A 21,513-nucleotide genomic window follows, 5' to 3' on the forward strand; every position below is an offset into this window, starting at 1 on the left:
CTTTCTTAAAAGTCCTGAAGAGTGCACATCAAGAAATTAAGTGCTGTTGACTTTGAGGAATAGAATTTGAGCGTGTAAATAAGATAACTTTTACATTCTGCTGTATTACTCAGATTTGTTAGTACAAACTTGCTATTTTTGAAATTTAAAAATAAAACTAAGATGCGAATAGAAAGGCATTCTATTTCTTTGTTTTATAGTGAGGTAGCATAGAATAGTTTAAAAACACAGGATCTAACAAGTTAGACTTCCTAAGTTCAAAGACTGGCTCAACTACTTAGGCAAACTGCTAAACTCTCCATGCCTGTTTCCTAGTCTATAAAATGGGTAGAATAAGTAAGGTGCAGAGAGAGTGCCTAGCACATAATAAACCCTATGTAAGTATTTGCTACAGTGAAGTGAAAAAATTAACCATATTATTGGGTTGCTAAAGAATTAAATAACATAATGCATATAGAGTGTTGAGGACAGAGCACAGTGCATAGCAAACCCTCAGTGAATGACAGGAATTCTTTTTCTTTTCTTTTTTTTTTTTTTTTTTAAGAGTTAGGCTCCCACTCTGTTGCCCAAGCTGGAGTGCAATGGTGCAATCATAGCTCACTGCAACCTCAGACTCCAGGACTTGAGCAATTCTCCCACCTCGACCTCCCGAGTAGCTAGGACTACAGGCATGCACCACCATACCCAGCTAACTTAATTTTTTTTTTTTTTCGTAAAGACAGGGTCTCACTATATTGCCCAAGCTAGTCTCAAAATCCTGGCCTCAACAGATCCTCCTGCTTCGGCCTCCCAACGTGCTGGGATTACAGACGAGAGCCAATGTGCCTAGTGCGATTTAATACTGTTTTTTGAAAAATATTATTTTAAATCTTAGGTAGTAAATACTGAAGTGAGTCAATAAATAACACTTCCTGCCCCTTTTCCTTCTTGAGTTCAGTCACGTAAGCCGGGGGCTAAAGATAAAAATATCAGCCATATTATTAGCAAAGCTAATAGAAATAGTAGAAAACATACTAGGTTTCAGGGCAGGTAAACTTGCTAATATTATTTCACTGCTGAATCAAACAGATTTACCTACTCAATCATAAGCAGCACCTCCCTGCAGTGTGGGCTTTCTCTATAAAATGTATTACATAGAAGAGGAGAACATAACGTGTGCTCTCTACAACTAAAAGAAAAGGAGCCGTCTGAGCTAAACTAGCCCAGCTCCTTCTCCTAAACTCACCAATGAGATCATTCACTTTTCCTTCCCTGGGGATAAATTAGTGAACATCTCTCCACAAGAAAAATGAAAATCTAGGGAAGAGAAAGTTTCCTCAACATTAAATGCATTCATTAATACACTAAATATTTATTGTAATTCTATGACAGATACTATGCTAGATGACCCTCTCCTGGAGCTTATTGAGAAAGAGTGGCAATACAGAGGTAAATTAATGAATACGTAACTATTAGGGAAAAAAAAATGCTATGATAGAGAATACGGGGATGGGGTCTGAGGTGGTAAGCTAATAATCCACACTGTCTTCCAGACTGCACTGGCTAGACTTCAAGTAAGTTGTAAAAGCAAATATCCTTGTTTTTTCCTATCTTGGGTAGAATGCATTCAGTGTTTCACCTTTAAGTATGATTTTGTGTTTTTTTGTACACTTCCTTTATCAAATTGCTATTTAGCACTTGATATGGTTTGGCTGTGTCCCCGCCCAAATCTCATTTTGAATTGCAGCTCCCATAATCCCCACATGTCATGGGAGGGACCCAGTGGGAGGTAACTGAATCATGGGGGCGGGTTTCACCCGTGCTGTTCTCATGATAGTGAGTAAGTCTCACGAGGTCTGATGGTTTTTTAAAGGGCAGTTCCCCTACACATGCTCTCTTGCCTGCTGCCATGTAACATGTGCCTTTGCTCCTCCATCTTCCACTAGGATTGTGAGGCCTCCCCAGTCATGTGAAACTGTGAGTCAATTAAATCTCTTTCCTTTATAAATTACCCAGTCTCAGGTATGTCTTTATTAGCAGTGTGAGAACAAACCAATACAGCACTTTAAAAAATTTCTAGTTAGCTAAAAGACCTTTTTAAAAAGTATACATGGGTGCTGAATTATGTCAGATGCTTTCTCTTCATCTGTTAAGATAATTTCTCTTTTCCTTTATCCTATTAATCCAGTAGGTTATATTAATTGATTTTTTTTAATGCTCAACCAACTTTGTATTCATGAGATAAACCCCACTTGATCCTGAAGTAGTAGTATTTTAAAATATAGCAGGCTGGACACAGTGGCTTACACCAGTGAGCTCTTTGGGAGGCTGAGGCAGGCGGATAGCCTGAGCTCAGGAGTTTGAGACCACTCTGGGCAACATGGTGAAACCCCGTCTCCGATAAAGATACAACAATTAGCCAGATGTGGTGGTGGTTGCCTGTAATTCCAGCTACTCAGGAGGCTGAGGCGGGAGAATTGCTTGAACCTGGGAGGTAGAGGTTGTAGTGAGTCAAGATTGTACCACTGCACTCCAGCCTGGGCAACAGAGCGAGACTCCATCTCAGAAAAAAAAAAAAAAAAAGAAAAAAAATATATATAGCCAGGTTCACGGCCGGGTACAGTGGCTCATACCTGTAATTCCAGCACTTTGGGAAGTCAACATGGGAGGATGGCTTGAGCACAGGAGTTCGAGCTCAGCCTAGGTAACGTAATGAGACTACATAGCGTCTTTACAAAAAAAACTTTTTTTAAATAAAAAATATTGCTAGATTCAATTTAGTGATTTCTGAGTCTTTGTTTATGGGGGACACTCGGCTATACTTTAAATTTTTTCTTAAACTTTCCTTGTCAGGTTTTGGTATCAGGGTTATGCTGTCCTCATAAAATGAGTTGGGAGGTAATCTCAATCTTGTTTTCTGAAAGAGTTTAAGAAGGAAATATTTCCTTCTTAAATATGTGATATAACTCAAAATAAAGCCATCTAAGGGCTTGAAGTTTATTTATGGGAAGGTTTTTAATTATAAATTCAATTTCTTTAAGAGATATAGGGCTATTCAGGTTTTCTTTTTCTTCTTATGAGAGTTCTAGTAAGTTATACCTTTCAAGTAATTTTTTCATTTCATCTCAGATGTATAATTTATTGGCATTATAGTGCTTACGATATTCTTTACTATGCCTTTAAAGTTTGGAGAATCTCTAGTGATGTCCTCTTTCTTATTCCTGATATAGGTAACTTGTATTTTCTTTCTTTTTTGTCTGAATCAGTATTGTTAAGAGTTTATCAATTTTATTAATGTTTTCAAAGAACCAGTTTTTGGCTTTGTTGACTAACAGGAGACAAAAATCACATCAGCAATTTGAACATGAAAAATTTACAAGGGCAACTCATTTTATTGTGCTTTGCTTTATTGCGCTTCTCAGATATTATACATTTTATAAATCAATGGCTAATGGTAACCCTGCACTAAGCAATTCTATTGGTGCCATTTTCCCAACAGCATGTGCTCACCTCGTGTCTCTGTGTCACATTTTATCAATTCTCACAGTATTTCAAACTTTTTCATTATTATATCTGTTATGATAACCTGTGATCTCTTCTCTTTTTAACAGATGTGGTCTCACTGTATCACCCAGGCTGGTCTTGAAATCCTGGCCTCAAGTGATCCTCCCATTTCAGCCTCCTGAGTAGCTGGCACTACAGGTACCAGTCACTACACCCAGCTTTTATCAGAGATCTCTGATGCTACTATTATAATTGTTTTGGGGTGCCATGAACTGCACCCATAAAAGAGGGTGAACTTAATTGATAAATATAGTGTGGTCTGTCTCCCCTACCCAGCCTTTCCGCCATCTCTCTCTCCCTCTCTCCCTCTCCTCAGGCCTCCTTATTCCCTGAGACAACAATATTGAAATTAGGCCAGTTAGTAACCTTACAATGGTCTCTAAGTGTTCAAGTGAAACGAAGAGTCACACATCTCTCACTTTCAACCAAAAGCTAGAAATAAGCTTAGTGAGGAAGGCATGTTGAAAGCTGAGACAGGCCAGGCTGGGCACGGTGGCTGACGCCTGTAATCCCAGCACTTTGGGAGGCCAAGGCAGGCGGATCACGAGGTCAGGAGTTCCAGACCAGCCTGGCAACATAGTAAAACCCCGTCTCTACTAAAAAAACAAAAAAACAAAAAACAAAAAAACAAAACAAAACAAAAAACTGCGCATGGTGATGTGTGCCTGTAATACCAGCTACTCGGGAGGCTGAGGCAGGAGAATCATTTGAACCCGGGAGGCGGAGGTTGCAGTGAGCTGAGATTGAGCCATTGCAGTCCAGCCTGGGCAACAGCGCAAGAACCGTGTCTCGACAAAAAAAAAAAAAGAAAGCTGAGACAGGCCAAAAGCTAGGCCATTTGCACCAGTTAGCCAAGATGTCTACACAAAGGAAAAGTTCTTGAAGGAAATTAAAAGTGCTACCCCAATGAACACATGAATCATAAAAAAACAAAGCAGCCTTAATGGTGACATGGAGAAAACGTTAGGGGTCTGGATAGAAGATCAGACCAGATACAATACTCCCTTAAAGCACAGTCCTAATCCAGAGAGAGGCCCTAACACTCTTTGATTCTGTGAAGGCTGAGAGAGGTGAGAAAGCTGCAGAAGGAAAGTTGGAAGCTGGCAGAGGTTGGTTCATAAGGTTTAAGCAAAGAAGCTGTCTCCATAACCTAAAAGTACAAAGTGAAGCAGCAAGTGCTGGGTGGAGAAGCTGTAGCAGGTTATCCAGATCTATCTAAGATAATGAATTAAGGTGGTTATACTAAACTACAGATTTTCAGTGTTGATGATGCAGCCTTCTATTGGAAGAAGATGTCATCTAGGACTTTCATAGCTACACAGAAAAAGTCAATGCCAGGCCAGGCGCTGTGGCTCATGCCTGTAATCCCAGCACTTTGGGAAGCTGAGGCAGGCAGATGCTTGAGGTCAGGAGTTTGAGACCAGTCTGGCCAACATGGTGAAACCCTGTCTCTACTAAAAATACAAAAATTAGCCGGGCATGGTGGTACACGCCTGCAGTCCAAGCTACTGAGGAGGCTGAGGCAGGAGAATCACTTGAGCCCAGGAGGCGAAAGCTGCAGTGAGCCAAGATCGTGCCACTGCACTGCAGCGTGGGTGACTCCGTCTCAAAAATAAAAAAAGAAGAAAAAGTCAGTGCCTAGCTTCAAAGCTTCAAAGGACAGGCTGACTTTCTTATGAGGGGTTAACATAGCTGGTGACTTCAAGTTGAAGCCAGTTCTCATTGCCCATTCTAAAACTCCTAGGGCCCTTGAGAATTATGCTAAATCTACTCTGCGTGTGCTCTATAAATGGAACAAAGCCTGGATGACAGCACATGTGTTTACAACATGGTTTATAAATATTTTAAGCTCTCTGTTGAGACCTACTGCCAGAAAGACTCCTTTAAAAATATCACTGCTCACAGACAACGCACTTGGTCATCTAAAAGTTCCAATGGAGATTTATTAGGGCGATTAACAATTGTTTTCATTCCTACCAATGTAACATCAATTTTGCAGCCCATGGATCAAGGAGTAATTCTGACTTTCAAGTTTTATTAAGAAACACATTTTGTAAGGCTATAGCTGCCATAGACAGTGATTCTTTTGATGGGTCTGAGCAAAGTAAATTGAAAACCTTTGGAAAGGATTCCCAATTCTAGATGCCAATAAGAACATTTGTGATTCATGGGAGGAGGTTAAAATATCAACATTAACAGCAATTTGGAAGAAGCTGATTCCAGTCCTCATGGATGACTCTGAGGGGTTCAAGACTTCAATGGAGGAAGGAACTACAAATGTGGTAGAAATAGCAATAGCACTAAAACTAGAAGTGGAGCCTGAGGATGTGACTGAATTACTGCAATCTCATGATAAAACTTGAATGGATGAGGAGCTGCTTTCTATGGATGAGCAAGAAAGTGGTTTCCTGAAATGGAATCTACTCCTGGTGAAGATGCTGTGAACATCATCAAAATGACAACAAAGGATTTAGGATATAACACAAATTTAGTTGATGAAGCAGTGGCAGGGTTTGAGGATTGACTCCAATTTTTAAAGTTGTACTGTGGGTAAAATGCTATCAAACAGCATTGCATGCTATAGAGAAATCTCTGGTGAAAGGAAGAGTCAATTGATGTGGCAAACTTCATTACTGTCTTAAAAAACTGCCATAGCCACAACCATCAGCAACCACTACCCTGATGAGCCAGTAGTCACCAGCACTGAGGCAAGAACCTCCAGCAGCAAAAAAGATTATGACTTGCTGAAGGCTTAGATGATCACTAGCATTTTTTTAGCAATAAAATATCTTTAATTAAGGTGTGTATTTTTTTTTAGTCATAATGCTACTGCACACAGAAAAGACTACAGAATAGTATAAAGACAACTTTTATATATATGCACTGGAAAACAAAAAAATTGTGACTTGCTTTATTGTGATGTTTGCTTTATTGCAATATTTACTTTATTGTGGTTGTTTCGAACCAAACTTGTAACATCTCCCAAGTATGCCTGTATCAAGAATTGTAATTGTTAGCTACTAAAGGTGGTCAACAATGACAAGGAGTAAAACAGGAGATAAGGCTACACTTCAGCATGGTAGGTAGTAGCCACTAGGCCACGTGTGGCTTCTGGGCACTGAAATGTGACTAGCTGGCACTGAGATGAGCTGGAAGTATAAAATACACATAAAATTTCAAGAACTTCATATTTTTTAAACCTGCATTTAAAATAAGCTATTTTAAAAGATAAAATAGCTTATTAATACTTTTATATAGAATATTTTAGATATACTGTGTTGAATAAATCATTAAAATTAATTTCACCTGTTTCTTTTTACTTTTTTAATGTGGCTATTAGAAAATTTTAAATTTAACATGACTTCTATTAGATGGTACTGCTCTAAGGTGTTCAAAAGTACCAATTGCAGAAAGCAGCTGCCACCTCCATGTGGAGGGAAAATAAACAAGGAATGAATAAAAAAACTTAACAAAAGCTCCCTCCACCAAGACACTGAGATTCACGGCTCATTGGATGGAGCATGCTGCCACAGGAACACACAACCTTCCCTGTAAAGAAACTTACCAGAGGGCAATGACTAAAACTGTTTCATACCAATAACCTGCTGGTTGGCTGAGAAACTTCCTGGTAGGTATGGGCTAACTGGAGGTGATCTGTAGAAGCTGTCCACCAGGTGGCATAGAAACTTATCAGAGGGTATAAATAGGCTTACACAGAAATTCACCAGAGGGTGTATGTAGGCTGTGGCTGGTTCAGGAGGGCTGCTGAGGTGAATGCTACTGATCCTCCTGCATAGTCATCTGCTGGCCCAGGGAAAAAAAGCACAAGTATATCAAGAAGAAAAGCTTCTTCTCTCTTGCTGTGAGCTTGCAGAGCACCACCAACAATATCTTTTGATAAAGCCTAATATCTAGCCAGCTGGCGAAGGAGAAATGTTTACAGTGTCCAGCTCCAGTATCACACAGTAGGGCAAGGAAGGGTGGGTCTGGCACTAAGAAATAATAAACTAATTAATGCATACTGATTTTCTTTATTGTTTTCTATTTAATTGATTCCCATTCCTCTTTATTTTTTGTTTTCTTTCTACTACTTACTATTGGTTTAATGTGTTCTTTTTCTATCTTTAAGGTAGAAACTTAGTTCTTGATTTTTCCTTTTCTAATATAATATTGAAAGCTATAATATTAATTTTCCTCTAAGCACTGCTTTAGCTGCATTCTGTAAATTTTGATATACAGTCCTCCCTTGGTATCTGCAGGAAATCTGTTCCAGGACCCCTTGTGGATACCAAAATTCACAAATGCTCAAGTCCATTATATAGAATGGTGTAGCATTAGGATATAACCTGGGTGTATCTATATATATATTTTGTGTGTTTTTTTTTGTTTCTATTGTTTTAGACAGAGTCACACTCTGTTTCACAGGCTGGAGCGCAGTGGTACAATCTCGGCTCACTGCAACCTCTGCCTCCTGGGTTCAAGTGTTTCTCCTGCCTCAGCCTCCCGAGTAGCTGGAATTACAGGTGTGCACCACCACTCCCAGCTAATTTTTGTATTTTTAGTAGAGACGGGGTTTCACCATGTTGGTCAGGCTGGTCTTGCACTCCCGACCTTGTGATCCGCCGGCCTCGGCCTCCCAGAGTGCTGGGATTACAGGCGTGAGCCACCACGCCCAGCCTTTAGAGACTTTATTTTCTCAATTCTCTAATGGGTTCAAACAAAATAAGAGGGAAAAAAACCTCTATAATTTTGTGTCACATTCACTTTCATCTCATTGTTAATATCGGAAACAATGATCTATTGTGAGTTTTTATATCTTAACCAGAGATGGAAGTCCCTATCTACTTTTTTTTTTTTTTTTTTTTTTTTTGAGACAAGGTCTCACTCTGTTGCCCAGGCTGGAGTGCAGTGGCATGAATATAGCTCACTGCAGCATTAACCTCCTGAGTTCAAGTGATCCTCCCACCTCAGCCTCCTGAGTAGCTAGGACCACAGGCGCACACCCAGCTAATTTTTTTTCTTTTTTGGAGACGGAGTCTCGCTCTGTCACCCAGGCTGGAGTGCAGTGGCGCAATCTCGGCTCACTGCAAGCTCCGCCTCCCGGGTTCATGCCATTCTCCTGCCTCAGCCTCTCCGAGTAGCTGGGACTACAGGCGCCCGCCACCACGCCCGGCTAATTTTTTGTATTTTTAGTAGAGACGGGGTTTCACCATGGTCTCGATCTCCTGACCTCGTGATTCACCCGCCTCGGCCTCCCAAAGTGCTGGGATTACAAGCGTGAGCCATCGCGCCCGGCCACCCAGCTAATTTTTAAAAATTTTTGTAGAGATGGGGTCTCAGCATGTTGTCCAGGCTTATCTACTCGTTAGAGCAGGTTTTTATTTTAAGCAACATGTAGTTACCTTTGAATTTCAATACCTGGATTTAACAGTAAGACTGCAAATGACACCAACATATTTTCATTTGAGTAAGTGAATATTCACTTTGCAATTTGTTTTGAGAGAGGGTCTTGCTCTGTCGTCCAGGCTGGAGTAGAGTCGCATGACCTCGGCTCACTGCAGTCTCCAACCTTCCAGGCTAAAGTGATCCTCCTACCTCAGCCACTGGAGTAGCTGGGACTACAGGTGTATGCTACCATGCCCAGCTAATTTTTAAAATTTTCTGTAGAGACAGAGTCTCACTATGTTGCCCAGGCTGGTCTCAAACTCCTGGGCTCAAGCACTTGGCAATTTTAAGCACTAAGATTTGTATCTATTTTTGTGTATCACAATTACTTGTTAATCAGAAAGGATAACATGAACAACTAAATGAATATAAAGTTCTTGGCTGGGCGTGGTGGCTCACGCCTGTAATCCCAGCACTTTGGGAGGCAAAGGCAGGTAGACTTAAGGTCTGGAGTTCGAGACCAGCCTGGCCAACATGGTGAAACCTCATCTCAACTAAAAATACAAAAATTAGCTGGGCATGGTGGCGCGCTCCTGTAGTCCCAGCTACTCGGGAGGCTGAGGCACGAGAATCACTTGAACCCAGGAGGTGGAGGTTGCAGTGAGGTGAGATCGTGCCACTGCACTCTAGCCTGGGTGACAAAATGAGACTTGGTCTCAAAAAACAAAAACAAAACAAAACAAAAGAAAGAAATAGCACTCCTGAACAATTAAAAAAAAAAGTTCGTAAGTCATAATTAATATACTGTGAAAATAGGCAATGTAAAATTTGATAGTAAAACTAAAAGTTGTAAATCACATATGTGCTAGGAGAAAGCATTTATTTTTAAATTGACAGTAAATGAAACAGTATAATTGCATAAAAATGTAAAGCTACCTCACAAAATAATCCAAATACAAAGAAGGCAAAACTCTAAAAATTTCCATCCATCCATCCATCATCTTTTCCTTCTGTTTCGTAACTCTAGTCTTAGGGTCTAAACTACTATTTATATACTGAAGAGTCCTAAATTTAGTCCAGACTTCTCCCTGAGCACGAGACTTGAATGCCTTCTCAACACGTACACTAAGATGCCTAAAAGGTATCCTAGACTAAAAATTTATAAAATGAACTTCTTATTTTTTCCTTAAACTTGTTCCTCCATAGTCTTTGTTACTCCATTAAATGGGAATCCATCCTGCCATTAGTCCAGGCTAAAAACCTAGAGTCATCCTTGACTCTCATATATCACATATAGGCAAACCTTACAGCCTCTATTTAAAATATATATCCAAAACCCTACCACTTCTCAACACCTCTACAGCTACCCTGGTCCTGGTCATCATCATCTTATTCCTAAATAACTGCCATTGCTTCCTAACTGATCTTTCTGCTTCTGCCTCTACAATATTTCCAATCCCCTGTGTATTCTCCACAAACAGCCAGAGAAATTCTTTTAAATCATGAGTTAAATCATGGCACTCTTCTACTCAAAACTCTCCAATGGCATCCATTTCACTCTGAGTAAAGGCTATGATCTGGCTTCCAGCCACCTCTCTGACACCATTTCTTCTTTTCACTCACTGTGCTCTAGACACGGGCCTTCTTCTTGTTCCCTAAACAAATCATGCACATGTCTGCTTCAAGGCCTTTGTTAACCACTGTTTCCTCTCCCTTCCATGCTCCTTCCCCATGTTGCAGTTAGCTTAGTAGAATTACTAATTCTCAAAATTCTGTCAGGTAACTGGATGGTTCTTTTATTGGTTTCACTTGGACCTGCTCATGAGGCTGCAATTCACTGGCAGCTTGGCTGGGGCTGGAGTGCCTAAGATAGTCAAACTCACACATCTCAGACTTTGGTGTTGGCTGTTGTTTGGTCCACTATCTATATGTGACCTCCCAAAGTTAGATATTCTACCCCAGGCTTTCTTACATGATAGAAGGAGCATCCTAAGAGGGGAAAAGTAGAAGTTGAAAGGTCACTTAAGGCCTAGGATTTGGAATTCACAATGTCTTCTTTGATACTTGTTTAAAAACAAGTTATAAGGGCAAGTTAGATTCAATGGAGTAGGGAAATAAACTCTACCTTTTGACGGAAAGAGCTGCAAAATATTGTGGAAATGATATACCACAACCCAGATGCATGGCTCACTCCTTTCATATGTTTGCTCAAATGTCACCTTATCAGCAAGGCCTTCTATGATTCCATATAAAGTAACTTTCCCTCACCTTGACATTTACTATCCCACATTTTACTCTTCTCTACAGCACATATCACCACCTGACATTGCATGTTTACTTATTTGTTTACTATCTGTCTCCTTCCACTACAGTGTAAGCACCATGAAGATACAAATTTTTTGTTTCACTACTGTATCTCCAGTACCTCAGACACAGCCTTGTATATAGCAGGCACTCAATCAGTATCTGTTGAATACATTCTATTAAGCATGTGCCATGAATTAATAAAGCAAGATCCAAAGTAACTTAAAAAAGCATAATATAAATTTTACTGTTGAAAAATGGTGGCTTCATATGTTCTTTTATTCTGTGATTTTTAACAAAACATTTTATAACGCTTCAGGGTGGCCATCTATAGACTTTAGCCATGTGTCTCTGTTTCTTAGATATAATGAGGCTTGGCACAGTGGCTCATGCCTGTTATCCCAGCACTTTGGGAGGCCAAGGTGGGTGAAGACTCCTGGATCCTGAAGCCAGGAGTTTGAGACCAGCCTGGCCAACTGGTGAAACTCTTTCTTTGCTAAAAATACAAAAATTAGCAAGGTGTGGTAGTGCATGCCCGTATCTCAGCTACTTGGGTGGCTGAGGCACAAGAATGGCTTGAGCCTGGAAGGCAAAGGTTGCAGTGAGCCAAGACAGCACTACTGCACTCCAGCCTGGGCAACAGAGCAAGACTCTCTCTCTCAAAAAAAGAAATAAGATACAATGAGAATGTTTTTAAAAAATCTAGATATTAGTTATGCACCTAGTCTCTAAAACCAATAATTTAAATTCCTTATTAAAAGTTTCTGCAGGGCCTAGGAAAAGCCATCCTGTTAGCCTATATTAAGTCAGAGTTCAACTTAGAAAAAAAGCTAAGTAAAAAAGGCCAGAAAAAATGACAATAGTTTATTAGATACATATGTGTTTACCTATATGTGTATAAAAATGTTCTGACCCATTCCTGAATCTACTCCTTATAAACAGAATAAATTGAGTGAATGACACAGAAGAAAGATACATACTAGGGGAGATATCAGTACTGGAGCCACTGACACAACTATCCCAATTAACTAAGGGTACTGTTACCAGGTCTAAACCAGCCTTACCTCCAATGTGGAAAACCAGATTAATTACCTATTAAAAATCCTCACTACTTGCTGTACTAGAACCAAAAGACCTGAGACACCAATTAAGTGACTCAGCTAGTTAATGACAGAAGAATCTTCTCCCTCAGAGAAACTGTGGTTGTGATGGTTAGGGTGAAGGTGGGGGACAATTTACTTTTAATTGTATATCCTTTTAGCCTTTTTTTTTTTTTTTAAACACATGCATGTTGAACCTATAAGCAAAAAGTAAAAATCAAAACATTAATTCAATAAAAAAGGAATTAATTCCCTCTATGGCTCTAGATATGGTCAATAAATCTAAAAGGAAGTTTTCACAAATGGCATTTTATACAGACTACTATATGTAGCTAAAGAAAAAATCAGAATAAAATAATAAGTACTATATGTATATGTATGTGTTCATGTATTTGTATATTATGGCCCATGTGGAAACCCATTCCTCTCCGCCAAATTGATAAGATAGGACATCATTTAACTATAGAAGATAGTTTGGCCCAATAATGTGCTACTTTAGGCAGAAGAAATCTCAAAACAAAGAACACAAAACACTTGCTGGTTGGAAAAATGTTGGTTCAAAAACAAGTAAATAAGAATTTTGTTATTTTAAAGCAACTAGGGCTAGGTGCTATGGCTTATGCCTGTAATCCCAGTGCTTTGGGAGGTTGAAGGAGGATTGCCTGAGGCTAGAAGATTGAGACTAGCCTGAGCAACATAGCAAGACTACCAAAAAAAAAAAAAAAATAGCTGAGTACGGTGGTATACAACTGCAGTCTTAGCTACTCAATCCTGTAGTCCTAGCATCACTTGAGCCTAGGAGTTTGAGGCTGCAATGAGCTAGATTGGCACCACTGCACTATACAGGCAGGGCAACAGAGCGAAACCCTGTCTCCCTGGCCCCAAACAAAAAAAAGGCAACTCCACTTAGGATTCATTTAATTTATATCAAACAGATTTAGAGACAGGGTTGAAACAATTATCAACACATACTCTTATACTCATGAGTTGCTGATAAATTATTATTATTGCTTCTGATATGCTTTCTTGTTAGAACTCTCCCAAATACCTAGGTTAAATTCTAACTGGATAAATTACAGTTGTGAACACTCTTTATTGAATGTAAACTTTCGCTAACATTAAATGTGTCTCTCATACAAGCCAAAAAAAAAAAAAAAAAAAAAAAAGGGCTAAGTAATGTTTATTTGATCCCCAGCACTGGGGATTGATCTTCTCATTCACAGAAAGGAGCTGTTCTCTTCTACATTAAAAAATACAAACGGAAACACTGCTATTTCAAAAATTTGATGAATCAAATGATTCAAGAAGAAGCAGACATACATTTATAAAGTCTAATAGTAGTTGATATGGTTTGGGATCTATGTCCTCACTCAAATCTCAAGTTGAATTATAATCCCCAATGTTGGAAGTGGGGGCTGGTGGGAGGTGATTGGATCATGGGGGCAGATTTCCCCGCTTGGTGCTCTGATAGTGAGTGAGTGCTTGCAAGATCTGTTTTTTTGTTTTTTTTTTTAAAGTGTGGCACCTCCCTGCTCCTTCTCTCTTCCTCCTGCTCTGGCCATCTGAAGTTCTTACTTCCCCTTTCCCTTCCCCTTCCACCATGATTGTAAGTTTCCTGAGGCCTTCCCAGAAGCCACTATGCTTCCTGCACAGCCTGCAGAACCGTGAGCCAATTAAATCTCTTTTCTTTATAAATTATACAGTCTCAGATATTTCTTTGCAGCAATGCAAGAATGGACTAATACAGTAATAAATAGGAAGGGATGAATATAAAAAGGGCAATGAGGAAACTCAGTTTCTGGTCTGGGCATTTCCATGAGCTAGTTGTATGATCTTGGGCAACTCATTTACTCTCTAGGCCTAATTTTTTCATTTGAAAAAACGGGAAGAGATAAGAGTAGGTATCTTAAACACTTTTAAAGATTTTTAAGATCCTACTCAGTTTTTTAAAAAGCACTACAGTGCCGGGCACGGTGGCTCACACCTGTAATCCCAGCACTTTGGGAGGTCGAGGCAGGCGGATCACCTGAGGTCAGGAGTTCGAGACCAGCCTGACCAACATGGTGAAACCCTGTCTCTACTAAAAGTACAAAATTAGCCAGGCATGGTGGCGTGCGCCAGTAATCCCAGCTACACAGGAAGCTGAGGCAGAAGAATCACTTGAACCCTGGAGGCAGAGGTTGCAGTGAGCTGAGATTGCACCATTGCACTCTAGCCTGGGCGATGAGAGCGAGACTCCATCTCAAAAAAAGAAAAAAAAAGCACTACAAATTCTGTATTATTGGTAAAATGTCCATTGTTACAACCCTTTGACCCAGAAAGTCTTCTAAGAATTATCCCATAAATGTACTGGCCCATGTGAGCAAAGATTCGTAAATGTGGATAAGTAAGTTCACTGGCATTTATATTAGCAAAAGGCCTACAGAGAAAATAATTAAACGTTCAGTAGAAAGCTAGTTTAAAAAATTACAGCCATCTACAAAATGGAATACTATGAAGTCATCTCAAAGACCGAGGAAATGATACGGAACAACTTCCAAAAGATATGGTTATGTGAACAAAGCATGGCAGAACAAAGCACCATTGTGTGTATAGTGTGACATTTTAACTTTTAACAAAGGGGATAGTAACACAGACACACACACGGATATGTGTGTGTGTGTGTGTGTATATATATAATATACAAAAAAAGTATATATATATATATACACACAAAAAATTCTTGTTTATCCAAAGAATATTTCTAATTGGATAAACAAATTGGAATTGGATACATAAGAAACTGGTAGTAGTTGTTGCTTCTGGAAGGGGAACTAGCAGTTTAAGGTAGAAGAAAGATTGAACTTTTCATTGTAAACTATTTTCTCACTGTCTGATTTTTACCATGTATAGCTTTTTCATTAAATAAAGAAAAAACCACAAAATTTTTACCTGAAAATACTTATATTTTCTACATTTTCAATTAGCCAAAAAACTTTATTTACCAAATATGTAATATTATCTGAGAAAAGATTGTTTTATGCAAATATTTTTCAAATTACCTTGAAAAGCCTGGGAAACACATCTGCTGGTTGTCCACGAATCACAAACAGACGGGAGTTTAATTTTCGTAGATTGGCATCAAGATCCTCAAGACACTGAAGCAAAAATCTAGAGAGAAGAAAGTATTATTTAAATTATTAAAAATATATATTTAGAAGACATAAATTATTACAAAGTCATATTATTCTAAAAGTTGAAATGCCAACCTATCATCTTATTACCTCCTATTGATATATAAAGTACTTTTTCCAAAAACCATACTAATATATATTTTTTAATTATAGCACAAATTACCTAGTATTTTAATACTGAATAAAATCAAATTTTCATTAAATAAAGTGACTATTAGCAAAAATTTAATTTGTGAACATAAAAACATATAAAGTATCAAAGCAATTAAATTGGTTTCATTGTTTAAACTTTATGAATATTTTCTATATGAAAATGGCTTTTCATATAGAAATGAAAACTTGAAAAATCTAGAATATCTTCCGCTGGGGGGAAAAAACTGGAAACATCCTATGTAATGAATAAGCAAGTGAATAATTTAAGAATGTCATGGTAAAAAGGAATCTGAGGGGACAAAAAAAAAGAATATGAGTACTTTTTTGTAATATTGTAATCATTTAAGAGACTGAAATCATAATGCCCATTTTCAAGTTTTTAATTTATTTAAAAAAGAAACTAATAAGTAGATGCCAAATTATGTGGTTATTAATTCCCTGAGTGTAGAAAATGCCAGATTAACTTCTAAAAAAAAAGAAAAGGTTTCATGGAGTTGGGGTGGAGATTATAGACTTTTTCAATGAAATAAATAGTAATAAGGCTTACACATGACAGATATCTAGGAAAATTCTGGGGCAGTACCGTAAGACTGCTTACCGTGCATCTTCTGTTGCGAAGAAATGGAACATTCCCAAGAGCAAATTTAAAAGAGATATCACCCATGGAAGGCCCAATCTTATTATTTGACTCATGTTAAGTTTCATCTAGATTCTGTTCTTTTCAGCTGGACGTATCTTATTTCCTATTTTGCTTCTTTTATGTTTTTGATCTTAAGGTTAAGTATTTGTCTGACTTTTCCACAGGCCACATGGTCTTTCAGAATAGCGATTATGTCTTACTTGTGAAGAGCAGTGATTAAGATGCAGGGAAATGCATATTCTAGAAGTACACTATCTAATATGGTAACCAAAAGGCACATGGAGCCATTTAAATTTGTTAGTTAAATTTAAAAATCAGTTCCTTAGTCACACTTGCCACATTTCAAGTCCTCAACAGCCACGTGTATAGCTGGTGGCTACCGTACTGAACAGTATAGCTACAAAACATTTCCATCATTGCAGAAAGCTCTACTGGACAGATTGTTCTAAAAAGTTGCTTGGTCTAGATCATTTTGTTCTCTTTACCCATTCCAATACCATCATTTCACCAAATAAGTCTTTGTTGATTTTTTACAACTGTAGTTATTAGTGACATAAGTACACTAGTCAGGTCTGACACTTCTACCTCTTTAGGAGCACCATCTGTACAGCTTGAAGAGTCACGGTGCTATATTTTTATGTGGATGTTACAGACGTCCCACCATTTCACCTTAGGAAGTCTCATGGGTTTCCAAGTAGGAAGCAAACCTTTCTATCCCCACATTTATATTTTATCACATCCCTTTTCTGCCTTGATTTGGAGTCACCTCCCTAACACCTGATCCCCACCCTAATCCACCACTACCAATGTACAAATATTTCAGGGGAGAAGACTGTTGTTGTTAGATGGATAGTGATATAAAAGCATCGGAGTTTAACAAAATTATCTCCAACTATGAATAATTTATCATGTCTGGTGACAAATGTTTATCGGGAAGCATCTAATTTTATGTATTTGCTTGGCAAGAAGAGCTACTAGACAGAACAAAGATCGAAGAGTTTTTACACAGATCAAAAATTAAGAAGTTGAAAGAACTAGCAATTTTAAGTTTTCTTAAATTGAAACAGTACAAAACTTAAATGTCCTGGAGGGGTAATCTAAGGCAATAATAATCCCCTAATCTCTGTTGTATCATTAGTTTCAAAATCTTCCCCACCAGAAGTGAGGAAGAACTGAGAACAGCAAGAGTTCTCCATATTCAACTTTTTGGTCAAAACAATTCTATGTGGTACAAGAGTTCAATGACAGTAAGATGGGAAAAGAAATAAACCAAAAGGACATGATTAATTCATAAAATGAAGAATTAAGTATGGATTAGTTAATAATCTTTCCCTTTCTTAATAGGCTGAATAAGCATTCTGAATGCTTTTAATAAACATTCTTTTTTTTTTGGAGACAGGATTGTGCTCTGTTGCTAAGGATGGAATGCAGTGGTGTAATCATGGCTCACTGCAGCCTTGACTTCTCCCACCTAAGCCTCTAGAGTGACTGGGACCACAGGCATATGCCACCATGCCCAGCTGATTTTTGTAGTTTTTGTAGAGGTGGGGTCTCCCCACGTTGCCCAGGCTGGTCTCGAACTCCTGGCCTCAAGTCATCCTCCCACCTCAGCCTCCCGAAGTGCTGGGATTATAGGCATGAACCATCACAGGCCTGGCCTTAATAAACATTATATGAACCAAACAAATGCACAGAATGATATGGACTAAAGTAATGTGTTACAATAGGAAAAGTTTTGAAACCTAAGAATTTATTTTGTTTTGGTACTTCATGAAACAAAGGACTAAAAGCTGTATTTAAGTATGGTGTTCTTCTTCCACAGATATAATTTACATCTCTCATTTCACATAAAAGTTGCACAGATTTAAAAAATAGAAGCACTTAAAAAATTGGCCAGGCACGGTGGCTCACGCCTGTAATCCTAGCACTTTGGGAGGCCAAGGCAGGCGGATCATGAGGTCAGTAGATCGAGACCATCCTGGCTAATACAGTGAAACCCCGTCTCTACTAAAAACACAAAAAATTAGCCGGGCATGGTGGCAGGCGCCTGTAGTCCCAGCTACTTGGGAGGCTGAGGCAGAGAATGGCGTGAATCTGGGAGGTGCAGCTTGCAGTGAGCTGAGATTGTGCCACTGCACTCCAGCCTGGGTGACAGAGCAAGACTCTGTCTCAAAAAAAAAACAAACAAAAAAAAACCTAATAATAATATAGGTACTTTGTAATAAAATATTTTAAGTAGAAAAGATCCAAGAAGAAAAGCAAAAGAGAAGGCTAAACTAGAACACACTATGATGCTGTTCTTTGTTATAAGGCTTTTAAAACGATTTGCATATATTACTTTGATAAAATAAAATTTACATTGCATATATCTACTTTTGTTTATATGTGCAGAAGAAAATAATTGGAAAAATACTTACCAAGCTATTAATCATATCTCCCCCTTAGGGAGTGGGGGTTTGAGATAGGGGTGAGAAAAAGAGAAACACATTTTTTTTAACTTCATAAAAAAGTTTAAAATTGATAATTAGCATATATTCCTTCAAAGTAGAGGAAAAATGAGATACGCTACATATGTATCTGGTTTAATACATGGTGAACATCTTTTTGAGGCAATGGACATACTTCTACAGCATCAATTTTCATAATTTCATAGTACTTCATTGCACAGATGTCCTATAATTTAACAAGTCTATCAACAAATTACTATCCTTAAATCAATCCTGAAAAGTCCTATCTAGTCTCCTCATCTGTAAAATTGGGTCAGTAATCAGACCTGTCTCATAGCATTGTTCGTGAGAATTAAATAAATTAACATATGTGAAGCTCTTAGAATAGTGCCTGCCCATAGTAAGTACAATTATATGTTATCTATTACTTTTTAGTGTTCTCCTTCCTTTCCACTTCTGTTTTTGCTACAATAATTCTAGTTCATATTATCTCTTGTTTGTATTTACTGCAATGCCTTAAAATAGATCTGCCTACTAACAATCTCTCTCCATTCTAATTCATTTTATATGCAATTCCAAATCTTCATGAGACACATCTTCCTATACAAAGGTTTTCAATGACTCATTCCCTGAGCAATACACAACAAATCATTTTGCTTGGCTACTAACCTAGGACACAACAAATCATTTTGCTTGGCTACTAACCTAGGGTTCTAGGTTGATTTTCTACCTCACACTCCTTTCTCTCACACCAAACCAAACTTCTCTTTCAGCACACATTCCATCTCCTGGAATGTGCTCCAGGCCCTTTCCTTGGCTTGGAATACCTTTCCCAATTCCCATCCCTTTAAGTCCATATCCTACTAACCTTAAATCTTCCAGCTTAAAGCCACTTCTAGATCTTCTGAACTTCTGAGGTACATTATGTCCTTCAGAGGATGAAAAAATTTTACCTCATATTATACATATTATATATATATAAAATAAAACCTCCTCCTGATGGACTTCAGATTAAGTCAGTCCTTCCCCATCTCTCTCTGAGACAGGGTCTTGTTCTGTCGCCCAGGCTGGAGTGCAGTGGCACGATCTCAGCTCACTGCAGCCTCCACCTCCCAGTTTCAGGCAATTCTTGTGCCTCAACCTCCCAAGTAGCAGGGATTACAGGAGTGTGCTACCACACCTGTCTAATTATTTTTGTATTTTTAGTAGAGACAGGGTTTCACCATGTTGGCCAGGCTGGTCTTGAACTCCTGACCTCAGGTGATCCACCTGCCTCGGCCTCCCCAAGTGCTGGGATTACAGGCATGAGCCATCAGGCCTGGCCCTAACTACAGTTTTCTTAATCTATATTTTGGTTTCTATATTTAGCAAACAAATCTCATTATGTGCCTTGTATAATTTATTGAAAAGATTAGAAACAGGATTAAATGACCTAGTAGGGATGTCTTGTATAACTGTTGAAAGGATTAGGAGCCTCATAAAATCACCTAGTAGAGTCTCTAGCACATGGTAGATACGTATCAAACAGAAGTTGTTATTTTCCCTTAAGAATAATTCCTGTTTTTTTTTTTTTTTTTTTAAAGAAAACACCCCATGCATTGCTATATGTAAATACTTGGGCATGACAAAAGAAAACATGAATTAGTTGGATGCCTACACATGTATACAGAATTACTTTGAATTCATAACTTCATCTGAATGTGACTTTGAACTACAATTTGAAGGAAACCTTTCCCAGTAGCAAGGTCAATGTGACTATGAATATTATAAAACACGGTACAATGCAATTAAGACTCAACTAATCTCTAAGCATATAATTTTTCCTTGATAATACCTCCAACAGCCCAGGTTCAAAGTATCAACTCAGTGATGGGTGTGATTTCTTTTTAATGCTGAATGAATAATGTTACTTCAAAACTATACAAAATCTAATGCTCAATCCTTTACCCTTAACTGGGAAAAGGACTAGATCTGTTAGAGTTCAGATTCAGTGTGTTCCAAAGAACACACCAAGTTCAACTTTAATGTAATAGAAATGCATGTGCTCTGGGACACTCAATATTGAATGAAATGATTTATTTTTAATATATTCCACTGAAAATACATATGATATCATCTTAACAGGAACATACTTTCAGACCTTCTCCAATTTGGCATATATATTATTTTCTTGAACTACACCCATTTGAAGGCTCAGTTAATACTGCTATTAACTACATACAACAGGTTGCTTTTTAAATAGGCCAAATTATAGTAAAACTCACTACATCCCTTCATATAATTGTGCTGCCTACATAGAAGCACAGTCCTCATATTATTTAATTACAATATTGAACGCACCACTTTAAAATAAATTGAAGAGGTATTAGGTGACAAAATATATTTCTTCACTTTAAACATTTTAAGGATTTTTTTCTTCCAGAGATCACTATCTGTTGCTATTATTTTAAAAATTACATGCAGTAAGCTTCCTTATATCACTTCCAAAAGATGACTTCAACATGAATCAACAGAAATATTTTCCTAAAGTAGGTCATTGCTATAGCAACCAGTGGACGGTTTAGTATACTCCGTCACAATGACCTACTTTCCAGTCTGTGCTAGAACAGCTTTATATAACTAGAATTTCTAGTTCTGTCTATGAAATAGTCCAAAAAAGGCAATGGTAAGATACAACATAATCCTATTGCTGCTGAACACAAGGCATTAAGAACATGTATCATGCCAGAATAAAGCCATGTGGTTCTGTATGCTAGTTTGTAAAATAT

At 38.2% G+C, this 21,513-nt stretch overlaps 1 protein-coding gene across 1 annotated transcript in view; it reads right to left on the reverse strand.

The window, feature by feature from the left end:
* The window catches only part of CRY1 (cryptochrome circadian regulator 1), a 107,745-nt gene that overhangs the window by 15,731 nt on the left and 70,501 nt on the right, over positions 1–21,513 (reverse strand). Inside the window, exon 2 of the mRNA XM_003269977.4 lies at positions 15,374–15,482. Within this exon, the coding sequence (XP_003270025.1) occupies positions 15,374–15,482 (109 nt within the window). The remainder of the gene's footprint in view (positions 1–15,373; positions 15,483–21,513) is intronic.

This window comes from Nomascus leucogenys, chromosome 10 (genome assembly GCF_006542625.1).
Source record: "Nomascus leucogenys isolate Asia chromosome 10, Asia_NLE_v1, whole genome shotgun sequence".
In the NCBI taxonomy this organism is placed as follows: Eukaryota; Metazoa; Chordata; class Mammalia; order Primates; family Hylobatidae; genus Nomascus; species Nomascus leucogenys.